At 42.9% G+C, this 14,071-nt stretch overlaps 1 protein-coding gene across 1 annotated transcript; it reads right to left on the bottom strand.

Annotated features, from left to right (window-relative positions):
• Positions 1–12,182: 12,182 nt before the first annotated feature.
• LOC137829163 (uncharacterized) lies at positions 12,183–13,561 on the bottom strand. Its single transcript, XM_068635958.1, has 2 exons — positions 13,265–13,561; positions 12,183–12,725 (listed from the first exon to the last, which is right to left on the bottom strand). Exons 1-2 carry the CDS (start codon positions 13,559–13,561, stop codon positions 12,183–12,185), a joined length of 840 nt encoding a protein of 279 aa, XP_068492059.1.
• Between the last annotated feature and the right edge of the window lie 510 nt (positions 13,562–14,071).

Genomic DNA, 14,071 nt, shown 5'->3' with positions numbered 1-14,071 from the left:
CCACTTAGAACACAATTAAGTTGAGAAATCAAATTTTCAATGAAAGAAAACAATGCAAGCTACTAATCAACAAAGCTAGTCGGTTTAACACAAACTTAACAAAATAACCATGCAAAGCGTCACTAACTAAGAAAAAGAAAAGGCAATTACAAACAATTAACAATTGCTAATTAAGAATTCTATACTAGTCGGCCCTAGGTGAGGCTTCTTGGACACTTGGAGCCCTTGAAGACACACTCACCGTCTAAAACGTAATTAAGAGGTAATTAACACATATTAAGTTGTAAGGAAATTAAGAAAAACTCCCTTTGTTGATCCTCTTTTTGCTAAATGCACTTCCTTGTTGTCTTTGCTTGTTGGTCCCAAGTGTTTGTAGTGTTTTTTTCAAGAAAGCTTGTTTCGGCCTTGGCTTTGTTTCCCCTTAGAATGAAGGTTTTAATTCTCCAATTCCAGCACCTATCAAAAGACTAGACCTTACCCAAGTCAAGTTTCCATTCAATTAAGCACCAAAGGAGAAATAAATTCCAGCACCAAAATTAGAGGTCAAGGAACAAAAGCAAGAAACAATTTAATTGAATAAAACAGTACCACCAAAAGGAGTTAGATTATGACAACTAGAAAGAGGTCCAAGAAATATTAAGCAAGCAAATAAAAGGTACCAAAATAAAGGTAGGCACACAAAAGAATCCTAAGAATGGCACTAGAATTAGATGACCAAATAAAAAAAAACAGCACCACTGGAAAATGTTGTGGGCCAGAAACGTGTTTTTCCCCAATTTATGCTGAGCTGTGTTTTTAATATATGATTCTGAAATTTGATATGCAAGATATTCAAGATCTTAGCTAAAATCTGGCTTTGGAATCACTCAAAACGCATGCACCAATTTTTTTTAATAAATTTTGCAATTTTGGTGTTCAGTTACGCCAGCTGTAGCGCCTCAGATTTGCACACTGATTTTAAAAGATTTATCATTTTTTTTCTGTTGATTCTTTTGAACTAATTCTTTTTTTTTTCCTTTCTATAACACTTCAAACTTGCATATTCCAGAGAATCAAAATTTTCCTATGAGTGAAAATATTTTTCTGGAACAAAACAGCCAGCACAGAAAATGTGAAACAGGGGATTCTGGAAACTGGAAACAAAAAACAACAAGATACCAAAATTTAAACACAATAGAATTTGTGAAATAGAATTTGTGTAGGATCTAAACACAAATAGGAACTCAAACTAAAATTAAAAAGGCTCCAAAAGATCAAAGAACAGTAGATTCAAAGCAATTAAAGATACCCAAAATCAAGAAACAATCAAGCCAAATAAAGGACTACTAAGAATTGTTGACATTGTGGATGAACATGACTTGACAAAACATATATGGATTCAGAAATTAAAGACTCAAAAGCATAATATGAACCAAATAAGAAAGCAATAAAGACTCAAAAGCCTAAAAGAAAACAACAACTCAAAGGTGTATGGAATCCTATCACAAATTGCACAAGAAATTGTTCAAGATCAATTGAACAAAAGTGCTTCGGTTGGATCTTCCAAAAAGCACACCAAAACAAATTAAAATGCAAAAAACAGCAAGACAATTATGGAAATAAGATGAACAACATGAAATAAAGAAGAACTAGAAATAAAAAAGACCAAAAGCAATTCATCTTGAAGAACCCAAGCTCTGATACCAAATGATGGCAAATTTCATGAAGGTCTTCTTGAATCATGTAAGAAAATGGTGCGAAAGCTATGGAGGTGTGTGTGCAAGATCCTCCTAAGAGTGGTGTTGATCTTGAAGGTGCATGATAGGTATGAATATAGGGAGGTTCAGCCAGCCCAAGGAAAGGTGAAGGATGTGAAGTTTAGAGCCTAAAATTCTAGGAGAAGCAAAGCTTGGCACAAAATGGCAGCATAACTTTACTCACAATAAACTTGAAAATACAAGGTGTAGGCTCCTCCTTTTATAGGCTAAGGAGGACCATAATGCAACCCTAATGCTAGCCAAATTAAATGTAAATGTGAAGCACATGGGTGCACATGGCACATGGGTGCACAAATGAGCACATGGGGAGGGGTGTGTCTATTTTTTATGCTCACCCCCTCCATGGGCTTTCTAGACCGGCCATGGTAAATTTAGAGATTTTTTTAGAAACTCTAAGTTTACCTAGGTTGGTGTTTTAGGTGCCAAAATTAATTCTAAGAAAATTACAAATAAAGTTCCTATGCTAATTTTGACAAGAAATTAAAGTCTACTCTACACTAGAGTTTATGGCATTTGAACATGTAAAAGAACGTCTTCTTGGATCCTCTTGGCCATAACTCTATGGTTGGCCCAAATCTACCCTTTGGTGGGCTTGCATGTGGGCTTGTGCTTGGGCCTCTTCCATCACATGGTGTCTTTCCCACCGGTTGACCTAAAGCGTCTTTGTGCGCCTACGACAATCCCATGTCCAAGAATCCCTCCTTCCCTACGTGCCTTTCCTCCAATGGAATCAACTAAAAACGAAGAGACAAAGGACGCCCTCGCGGCTGTTTGCACTCCGACGCTCAAGTCAAACTCCGGACAATGAAACACCAAAAAAAACACTAACTCTAAGAGCTTTGTGTGTGTGTATTCTCTCTATGTGTTACTTGCATTAGAATTGCATACCTTATTATATTGGTTGTTACCCTTTATATACTCTAGTGTTTTTGCCCCTTTCGCTAACTGTAACTTAGGCTTATTGTAGGTGCATCTTAGTGTCACTAACACCCGCTCTGAGGGCCATCTAGTGCGTAAGACTCCCATCCCGGAGTGCAACCTCCACGAGATGACCACTTGTGATGGATTTCCTATGAGCTCTTCTTGAATGTTTGTTGAAGATGGTGCGGAAGCTTAATGGAAGAGATGAACAAGGTCCTCCTAAGAGGTGTGGTGACCTTGAAGGTGCATGAAGAGTGTGGAAATGGGGAGGTTCGGCCAGCCCCTTTGAAGGTGGTGAAATGAAGATTAAAACCTAGAAGCTAGGCAAGGAGTAATGTATGGCACTAAATTGGCAACATAACAATACTCTATTCAATCTTCAAAATACAAGGTGTAGGCTCCTCCTTTTATAGGCTAAGGAGGACCATAATGCAACCCTAATGCTAATCAAAATGAAATGCAAATTTACATCACATGGAGCACATGGCCATGTGGAGAATCCTTCTAGAAAGTGACCAAATCTTTAGCAAATCTAGGTCAAGTCTCATGGAATCAAGTTTATGCTATTTACACCACAACTAATACTAAGTTATCTTTAATGGGCCTTCATGTAGCATATACAAGTTGTTTCTTCTTCCATCCATAGCTTGGCCCAAGTCTCACATCCATAGCTTGGTCATGGACCTAGTAATAGGTCCTAGACGGTCTACCCTTCCTTCTAGACGCTCTCCCTTTAGACGTTCTCCACCTTGTGCTAGACGCTCTCCCTTTAGACGTTCTCCACCTTGTGTTAGACGCTCTTCACTTTGGCCCAGACGCTCCTTCCTTTGCCCTAGACGCTCTTGGTTTGGCTTTGGATGCTCACGTCTTGGCTCTTGTCTTTTTATATGAGGTTGTGTTTGGCCCTCTTCCATCATCCCCTCCCTCTTAAAAAGGATTTGTCCTCAAATCCAACGTTTTTTCTTCAACTAGGGGAATGGATGTGACTGGATGGTGTCCATCATCTCCTCCTTCTTGAGAAGATCTATCCTCAGATCTACGGACTTGATCTCGAATAGCAGCCTCTTGTTTCGCCAAAGCTTGTCCTCCTGGATCAAACCTCCACCTATATAAATCATCAAATAAAGCATAGGTGTTAGTTTGAAAATCAATTTTACTATGTTGCCATTTTTGTTTTTCTTTTTGTTTTGGCAACTTTGGACAATGTTTCTCTTTTGATTGTTATATGTGTTCTCTAATCATCTTATGCATTTTGAAATGTTCATTTGTGGTTACTTTCTCTTTAGCCATAAATCCTATAGGAGATAGTAACAACTTAAAAGGAAAAAGATGATTTAGCCCACATATAACCTCAAAAGTAGAAATACAAGTAGTTTTGTGAACTACTTTATGGTGTGTATGCTCATCTCTAGAGTTGTGTTTGTCCTTTATGATTATTCTAGGCATAGAAGAAAGAGCTAGATTTTCAAATGTATTTTGACCATGCCTTTGAGGATGATAAGAATTTAAAGTGTACAACTTAGTTGCAAGTTTTCCAAAGAGAATCCTCAAATCATGGTTTGCGAAATTTGGAGCTCTATCCAACACTATGCTTGAGGATAAACCATGAAGATGTAGCACTTCTCTAGAGAAGAGTTTATCCATGAAAATCGAATCAAAACCTTTTGTTGTCCTAGGAAGCTCTAATATGAAATTTGTGTCTTCCCAAGGATCATTTGCAAAAGGTGAAGGAGCATAGAGTTCTTGAGACATTGCCTTAGTTGTAGTTTGAAAACAAGAATTGTACCTAAGGTAATGTCTTTGAACCTCTTTTCTCATGGGGGACAAAAGTTTTCCTTTTAAAAGCTCTAGAGTTTTATCAACTCTAATTTGGTCCATGAGTTCTCCTTCATGAAGACTTTTTCTCTTATGTGTAAAGATAGTCTCATTGTTACAACCATTGTTTATGAGAATTTGTACACTTTGCAATGGTTGTCTCAATAAGACATGACAAGTTGCTCTAGGCATTACTTCACATAAAAAATTGTTTTTTGTAGATGCTTATAGATAACTTGACATTCACTTGGTGATATCCTAGCACATATGAGAAATAATCTACTTCATCTTTATCTATGCAAGCTTCTTTTAAAGACTCTTCTTTTTTGCTTATGCTTGCAAGTGTTCCTTTACAAGAGGTAAGGCTAGGTTGTTCAACAAGAAGCATATTTTCAAAGGTATTTTTAATTTGCTTGTCTTGTTGAATGACCTTGTGGGAAGGAACACTCTTCTCCCACGCCTTTAGTTTCCCAAAGGTTTTCTCTTGCTTTTCTATTTTTAATATGCTTGTAAGGGGTGTTATAAGATATTCCTCATTCTTTTTAGATTCGCACCACCCCTCACTTGGCTTTTCTTTTTCTTTTTCTTTAGCTTCCCTTTCGTCTTCCTCTCTTTTCTTTTGTATCTTTCTTTCCATCTTTTCTTTATGGGAGGCAAACAACTTTTCTACCCTCATTTCCCAATCTAAGCAAGCTTCTACATTTTCTTTTCCATGGAAATGGGATAGGTCTACCCTAGCCTCTCTTGGGCTTTCTTGTTCTCTTCTATCTCTTCTATATCTTCTAGGGGGTGCTTGATAATAATCTTTTATTCTAAGGCTTCCCTCCCCAAAAGAATCATGACCTTTAGAGATAGATGCATGAGAAGGTAATTTTTTTGAAATTTGAGACTTCTCATCCTTTGCTTTAGTCAATTCATTAGTTTTGGTCTCATTCTCCAATTGTTTAGATGAAATTGATTGAATATCCTTGGAAAGTTGTTTCAAAAGGGATTTGATCGATTTCACATCGCTTTCCATAGACTTTGAAGAATGAGAAGACATGACTAGAACTTTGTGTCTAGAAATGTTTTACTTTGAGAAAAAATGAGGGAAGTTAAAGAAGGTAGTTTTCCAGGTAAGAGAGGTGAGTCACAATGGACTACTTAAATACCAAGTCTTGCCTTAGCCAAAAACTATCCCTCAAGATCTTCCACCAATCTTTCTCTTGGTAAACCACTTAAAACACAATGAGGTTGGAGAAATCAATTTTTTTTAATGCAAGAAACAATGCAAACTATCTAACAACCCAAGCAAAATTAACAAAACTTAAACAAGACAAAACAGTTTGATAAGCGTAGCTAATTAAGGCAAAAAGATGCAATTAAAGCAATTAACAAAAACTAGGCTAGATAGTTCTAAACTAGTCGGCCCTAGGTGAGGCTTCTTGAAAACTTGGAGCCCTTGAAGACACACTCACCGTCTAATTACGTAATTAAACAAGTAATTAACAAAAGTTAAGTTGCAAAGAAATTAGATGAACTCCCTTTGTTGATTTTTCTATTAGCACTCCCTTTGTTGTCTCCTCTTTGTTGGGCCCTCCAATGTATGTGGTGTATTTAGGAAGTGTTTGTTTCTGCCCATTTCCTTTGTTCCTCTTGGAATTAGGTAATTAATTCTTCAATTCAGCACCTATTAAGCAAACTAGACTCTCCTCAAGTTAATTCTCACTCAATCAAGTACCAATTGATAATTAATCCACCACCAAGCTTAGAGGTCAAAGAATTAAAGCAAGAAACAAATTAATTTGAAAAATAGTACCACACAAAAGGAATTAAATGTGACAACTAGAAAGAGTTCCAAAGAAATTAGACAAGCAAATAAAAAGGTACTCAAAGAAAGGATGGCACACAAAATGGAACCTATAGAATAGCACTAGATTTGATTTCAAAATCAAAAACAGCACCGCTGAAATAATTGTTGTGGTCCAGAGAGCGTGATTTTAACTGATTTATGTTGAGTTGGCCTTTTAATATTTGCTTCTGAAAATTTATATGCAAACAACTCAAGATCTTAAAAAAATTCTGGTGTTGGTTTCACTCCAAACTCATGCACCATTGTTTTTTAATAAATTTTCTAAAATCAGTGCTCAGTTACGCCAGTTGTAACGTCAGGATTGCACACTGTTTTTATAATATTTATCATTTTTTTTCTATTTGTTTTTTTGAACTGATTCTTTTTTTTTCTTTTCTCTAACACCTCAGTCTTGCAAAATCCAGAGGCTCAGAAGTTTCTTATTTGGGAAAATAATTTTCTTAAGCAAAACAGCCAGCACAGAGTTATGCAAAACAGGGAATTCTGTAAATCTGGAAAAAAAGCAAGATATACCAAAAGAAAAACACAATGGAATTTGTGTAGATCTAAACACAAATATGAACTCAAGCTAAAAATAAAAAGCACCAAAGGATCAAAACCACAACAGATTCAGATCAAGCATTTATACCAAAAACAAGAAACAAATAAGCCAAAAAAAGTACAACTAGGATTTGATGACATTTTTGGAAGAAACATGACTAGACAAAACACATATAGATTCAGAAATTAAAAGACTCAAATGAACACAATATGAACCAATTAAAATTGCAATAAGGACTCAAATACCTAAAATAAAAAAAGCAACACAAACTATATGGAATCCTACCAAAAATTGCACAAAGATTGCTCAAGAACAATTGAACAAGATGCACCGATTGGAAAATTTCAAACTGCACACCAATTCAAAACAAAAATTAAAAGAGCAAGACAAAATGGAAACAAGATGAACAACTAGGAAATAAGAAGAACTCAAAAGAAAAGACACAAAGAGATACTCATCTTTGAAGAACCATAGCTCATGATACCAAATGATGGATTTCCTATGAGCTCTTCTTGGATGTTTGTTGAAGATGGTGCGGAAGCTTAATGGAAGAGATGAACAAGGTCCTCCTAAGAGGTGTGGTGACCTTGAAGGTGCATGAAGAGTGTGGAAATGGGGAGGTTCGGCCAGCCCCTTTGAAGGTGGTGAAATGAAGATTAAAACCTAGAACCTAGGCAAGGAGTAATGTATGGCACTAAATTGGCAACATAACAATACTCTATTCAATCTTCAAAATACAAGGTGTAGGCTCCTCCTTTTATAGGCTAAGGAGGACCATAATGCAACCCTAATGCTAATCAAAATGAAATGCAAATTTACATCACATGGAGCACATGACCATGTGGAGAATCCTTCTAGAAAGTGACCAAATCTTTAGCAAATCTAGGTCAAGTCTCATGGAATCAAGTTTATGCTATTTACACCACAACTAATACTAAGCTATCCTTAATGGGCCTTCATGTAGCATATACAAGTTGCTTCTTCTCCCATCCATAGCTTGGCCCAAGTCTCACATCCGTAGCTTGGTCATGGACCTAGTAATAGGTCCTAGACGGTCTACCCTTCCTTCTAGACGCTCTCCCTTTAGACGTTCTCCACCTTGTGCTAGACGCTCTTCACTTTGGCCTAGACGCTCCTTCCTTTGGCCTAGACGCTCTTGGTTTGGCTTTGGATGCTCACGTCTTGGCTCTTGTCTTTTTATATGAGGTTGTGCTTGGCCCTCTTCCATCAACTTGGCTGCCAACTCATGCACTCAATCTCTGAGCCATTCGCCTTGGGAGTGTCCTTAGCTATTATCGTCCCATGCATGCGGATCACCCATGGAACGTGACCCTTACGAGTCGTCTCTTTCCCAGTGGCTCTTTGATTGTGGCACACCCTACCACGTCGTCCTCACCCCATGCATGAGCGCTCGGTGATCTAGGCCTCTCCCTTACTGATAACTAGAGTGTGGCTTGGAAACCACCTTTTTCGACCCATCTTTACTGTTTGGGGTTACCGAGGTCCGAGGCCTCCACGCCCTACACCTTGATGTCGCCCCTTCCTCGACTACCCTCACCCGTGTGTTTCGCGAGACACTAGCCTGTCCTTCCAGCCTACCAATGGACCCAGCCTTCGGCTCCCCACCGTAACTGCGGTCAACGTCGAGGTCCGAGAACCGTCTGGCACACAAGTCCCCCAATCTCGAGTTGTTAACTTGTTCAGCGAAGAGACTAAGCTCACCCTGCCAACCTGCGTGGCGTCATGTGACAAGACGTGCATAGTGCACCGAAGTGACGCTTTCATGTACCTGTCTTAATCTATGCACACGGGTCTTGATCAAACGACCGGGACTTAACGTTGCTTGCGCTTTCCAAGTTTACGTTAAACATTTCAAAAACGCGCGCTTCATGCACTGTTTCATCACTTGAAACTTCTCTTACACTTTTCACCTTCTTCTTTGAATGCTCTCGTTCCTTCTCCGCAAAAATCAGAACTTTCATTCACCAACAGTCAAAGGTATGATTTTTCTCCATTGATTGCTCTTTATTTCTGATTTCGCGCATTCATAATTGTCTGGGCCTGTTTCCGCGTTTAGGTTTTCCTCGACATTCATTCTTCGTTCCTCTGTTTTTTGGGTTTTCTGCAAGCGTAGGGTTTTTCTTCCCTTTTACACCGTAGCCCCCTTTGTTGAACCCTTACCTTCTTCTTTCCTTGCTTTTTTAGCTTCCTTCGTCATGGCACGAACTAAGATCACCTCCAACCCTCCACCCAACGCCAACTACAAGACCATGTACCCCTGGGAATCCGATGAACTCCTCGTTGAAATCTCCACCCTTACTTCGATTGCGGACTGGAGGGCACACCTGGATAGCGAGCCTGAGTTCAATGGTAGGGCATTTGGGCGAACCCGTATGCGTAGACAGTCGCGCCAACAAAGGAGAACCCTTCTTCTTCTTCTACCAAACCTTGTTCAAACGCATTAGGCAGCATCTCCCCTTCAGCAACTTCGAGAGAGAGCTGCTAACTTAAGTGAACGTCGCCCCTGCCTAGCTGCATCCCAACAGCTGGGCCTTTGTGAGGGCCTTCTCAATCCTCTACAACTATTTCGGTCATCCCCCCTCCATCGATGTCTTCCTCCACTTTTTCGAGGCCAAGAACCTTGGGAAGAACCTCTGGGTGAGCTTCAGTGGCGTCACGAGAAGAGTCATCCTCTCCTTATTCCAATCGTCATACAAGGGTTTCAAGAGGAAGTTCTTCAGGGTGTGCTGCTCTGAGCAAGACCGCACTGCCTTGGACGGGTTCCCCTTGTACTTGGTGGGGGAGTTGACCCTTAAGAAAGCCAAAACCCTCGACAAGCACTCCTCTGCCGATCGCGAGGTGTGCCAAGTGTTGGCTGGACTCGGGATGATCTTCAGCACCGTAGAGCTCATCAAACATGAGTACAGCCTGACTGGGCTTGCTGGCTACATCGGTATAGAGCCTTGCTTCTGACCTCCTTTATCTCTTTACAGTCTTGCTTACTGTTATCTCATACTTATGCATGTGCTGTTTTTCTGACTCTTCTTCATTTCAATAAGTTCTCACCTCTTTCTAATTCTGACGCAGGCATGGTGTTGAACGAGGAGAAGAGGGCAATACTAGTTGAGGTCTTGGCTCTTCGTCAAGACGTTGCTGCTAATGCAGGTGCCTCGGTGCCTTCCACACCACCCACCAACCAAGACGTTCCATCTCCTACTCCCTCAGCCCCCATCGCCGTAGTCCCCTTAGCAACTGTTAGGGCCTCTCCAACTCCTGCCCCCTTGAGAAGGGCAAGAGGGTGGTGGAGATCGTGTCTGATGATGAAGAGGACACTATGGAGGGCCTTGTCTTCAAAAGACGTAAGGCGACGGTAGCAGCCACCTCCCACTCTACTTCAGGTAGACGCCCTGCTTCGTTCAGGGATCATCCACCAAGCGCCTCATCCCCCCAAGGCCTCCTTGTGCTCGGGGCGGTGGTGAGAGCGTCCCTGAACCAGCTCCTGCTCCTGAGCTTCCCCTGGTCCTTCAACAAATCCTCAAGGGCTTCCAAAAAGGGTCAATGGAAGGTTTGAACGAAGCTGTCGTGCAAGAGAGCCTGGTCGTCAGCCTTGGGGAGTTCTTTGCTCGATCTGACGCCCTTTCCCAAGAGGTTGAGGCGAGGGCAAAGGAACAACTGGCCTTGGTCGAGGCGAAGGCAAAGGAAGAACTGGCCTTGGCAAAGGAGCAACTGGCTCTATAGACACGGACTTCCTCCAACCGCGAAATCTCGCTACAACTAGAAATGAACGCCCTTCGCTAGGCTGAACTAGATGCCAACAAGAAACTCTTCGATAAGGGTCAAGAGTACGCCACCCTGTTGGCCAAGGTCGTGCCACTGTGAACTCAGGTGGTGGAACTCCAAGAAGAAGTTGAGGCCAACAAAGCTATGATGGCCAGACTCGAAGAGCGGGCCACCGACCGGGAGGTGCAACTGGGCAAGGTGGAAGCTGAGCTCACCGCACAAGTTGAAGCCTTCGAGAGGGCCAAGGCAGAACTTATTGACGACGTTGCTGATGCCTACGCAGCGGGGTTCGAGGATGCCCTTGCTCAGGTTGCTTACAAGAACCCTGAGATGGACGCCTCCCCCTTTGCGACGTCAAACCACGTCGTGGATGGGCAGATCGTGCCTAGGCGCCCTCAATAAGAGCTTGTGTAACTTATCTTGGAATAATGCCCCTTGGAAAACTTGTAATTTAATATAACTTGCACTTTTCTTTACTTGCCTTATTTATCTTCGTTTGCCAATAACTGCATCTTTAACTTGTCGCTCTTACCAATAGCGCTTCGATGCTAACATCTTTAACATACGACGTCCTTGACAAACTTTAAAACTTTGAACTTTAGGTAGCACACTTTCTCGCCCTCTGCCTTAATTGCTTAGCAACCCGTGATGGAGGTTGGCATGCGTGAACCTTTAATTGGCCTTGCCTTAACTCTTGTTTAGACAAGGGAAACTCCTTTGCTGATCCTTACCCATACTTTGTGGTTAGGGAGGATACACTAACTGGCCTCATCTTTGCCCCCAAGGCAATAGAGGACTTCAATGGGAATCCTTTCGCTGAGCCTTGGCGTTCACACTTGAGAGGAGGCGTCCTACACGGGAGATGCCATTCCCTCTCAAGGTTTTTAACCTCAAGGCGCATAACTGGCCTCGTTTTTGCTCAAAGGCAAATGAAGACTCAACTAGTCGAACCTTGCTGTTCGTTCTTGGCGTCCACTCTCGAGGGGGAGGCGTCCTAAGCGGAAGCTGTCACTCCCTCTCGAGGTGTCTAAACACCAAAACGACAGGTTCGTCGCTGGTCGAACCCTGCTGTTCGTACTTGGCGCCCAAGCTCAGGGGGGAGGCGTCCTAAGCGGAAGCTGCCACTCCCTCTCGAGGTGTCTAAAAATCAAGACGACAGGTTCATCACTGGCCGAACCTTGTTGTTCGCACTTGGCGCCCACGCTCGAGGGGGAGGCGTCCTAAACCGAAGTTGTCCCTCCCTCTCGAGGCGTCTAAACACCAAAGCGACAGGTTCATCACTGGCCCAACCTTGTTGTTCGCACTTGGCACCCACGCTCGAGGGGGAGGCATCCTAAATGGAAGTTGTCCCTCCCTCTTGAGGTGTCTAAACACCAAATCGACAGGTTCGCCCCTGCATTGTACAAAAAATTCGAGAATATGTATACTTCAATCGTAATTTTATTGGGTGACCTCGTTAAAAAACCCTTAAAAGGGAAAAAGAGTGTCCCCTTGAAACTGTGTACAATGCTAGAGTTCAACTGAAATAAAACTTGAGATTGGCCGCATTCCAAGTACGAGGAATTGTGCCTCCCTCCAAAGTCTCGAGCCTGTACGCCCCGTTTCCCAGGACCTCCGTCACCCTGAAAGGGCCAGTCCACTTGGGGGACAGCTTGTTCTCTAGCTGATATGGGTGAGCCTTCCGCATTACCAGGTCAGCAACCTGGAACTTTCTAGGCTTTAGCTTTGAACCGTGCTTGGGCTCCACCCTTCTCTTTAATGCTTCAGCTTTGATCCTCGCCTCCTCTCTGACCTCATCCAGCAAATCCAGGTTTACCTTTCTCTCTTCATTAGACTCTTCAGCCACGAAACTCTGAAAAAGTGGCGAGCTCTCCTGAATATCTACCGGAATCATTGCGTCTGACCCATACACCAAGCTGAAGGGTGTCTCCCTGGTGGTGCACTGAGGCGTGGTGTGGTAAGCCCACACTATCCTAGGAACCTCCTCTGCCCATGTTCCTTTAGCCTTCTCGAGTCTTCTCTTCAGACCTTTTAGTAGGACTTTGTTGGCAGACTCAACCTGCCCATTTGTCTAAGGGTGCTCAACCGATGCGAACACCTGCTTTATCCCAACCTATGTGCATAGCTTGCCCAGTTGTTGGCTCGTAAACTGCGTGCCATTGTTGGAAACTAGACGCCTCGGCACGCCAAAACGGCACACTATATTCTTCCACACGAAGTGTTGGATCTTGTGAGTTGTGATTTGCGCTATTGGCTCAGCCTCTATCCACTTCGTGAAGTACTCTATGGCCACTACAAGGTACTTCATCTACCTTACCGCCAAAGGAAATGGCCCCAGAATGTCGATTCTCCACGTGTGAAACGGCCACGAGCTATAAATCGACCTTAGCTCTTCTGGCGGCGCCTTGTGCCAGTCGGCGTGCTATTGACACTGCTTGCACTGTTGGGCGTACCTCGTGCAATCTTCTCTCATTGTCCACCAGTAATAACTTGCATGAACGGCCTTCGATGCTAAGGACTGTCCTCCAACATGGCTACCACAAATCCCCTCGTGGAGTCCCGCCATTATTCGTGTACACTGTATCCGCTCACGCACACCAAAATCGGGTGGGTGAACCCATGTTTGAACAGCTTCCCATCAACAAGGGTGTACTTGGCAGAGCTCCTCTTTATCTTCTTGGCTTCCACGGGCTCCAATGGAAGTATCCCCTCAGCTAGATAGCGCCTATAGGGTGTCATCCATGTCTCCCCTTCCTCAACTATGCATATCTGCATTGGCTCCCCCTCCCAAACCGGGTAAGTACTTACATTGGGCATTCCTAGCGTCTCCTGAGTCAACGGCCGATGACTCCTCACCCCTCCTCTAACAGTACTGACCTGATAAACGCCTACCATGTTATCAGCAACAAATGTTCGTTGTGCCTTGAGGGTTTCCTATATGACCGTCATCTGCCTTCCCCCCTTGCCCGAACTAGCAAGCTTGGCTAGCAAGTCAGCTCGGGCATTCTGCTCCCTTGGGACGTGCACCAGCTCAAACACTGCAAATGAGCCTTTCAGAATCTGGACGTACCCCAAGTACGCGACCATCTGTGGATCCTTGCCTTGATATTCCTCGATCACCTGACCCGTGACCAAAAGTGAATCGCTCTTTGCCAACAAGCTCTACACTCCCATCTCTTTAGCTAAGAGCATCCCGGCTTTGAGGGCTTCATACTCTGCTTGGTTATTGTTGACCTTGAAAGCAAACCTTAGGGCCTGCTCCATCAACAGCCCGTTTGGTCCTTCCAAGATCACGCCATCTCCACTACCTTGCTGGTTGGAGGACCCATCCATGGAGAGCACCCTTCTGAAGTTGGCTTCCTCCTCTTGTTGTGCGTCCACCGGGGAGAGCTCCACCACAAAGTC

The sequence above is a fragment of the Phaseolus vulgaris genome, chromosome 7 (genome assembly GCF_000499845.2).
Source record: "Phaseolus vulgaris cultivar G19833 chromosome 7, P. vulgaris v2.0, whole genome shotgun sequence".
In the NCBI taxonomy this organism is placed as follows: domain Eukaryota; kingdom Viridiplantae; phylum Streptophyta; class Magnoliopsida; order Fabales; family Fabaceae; genus Phaseolus; species Phaseolus vulgaris.
Note: the sequence above shows the minus strand (reverse complement) of the source record. Positions and strands in the feature narration are given on the sequence as shown.

Excerpts from the sequence above, each read along its gene's own strand:
- LOC137829163 (XM_068635958.1), bottom strand. The coding sequence starts at position 13,561 with ATGGTAGGCGTTTATCAGGTCAGTACTGTTAGAGGAGGGGTGAGGAGT. Across the intron at positions 12,726-13,264 it reads GGTTCACCCACCCGATTTTG|GTTGAGTCTGCCAACAAAGT; the intron begins GTGTGCGTGAGC and ends ACAAATGGGCAG.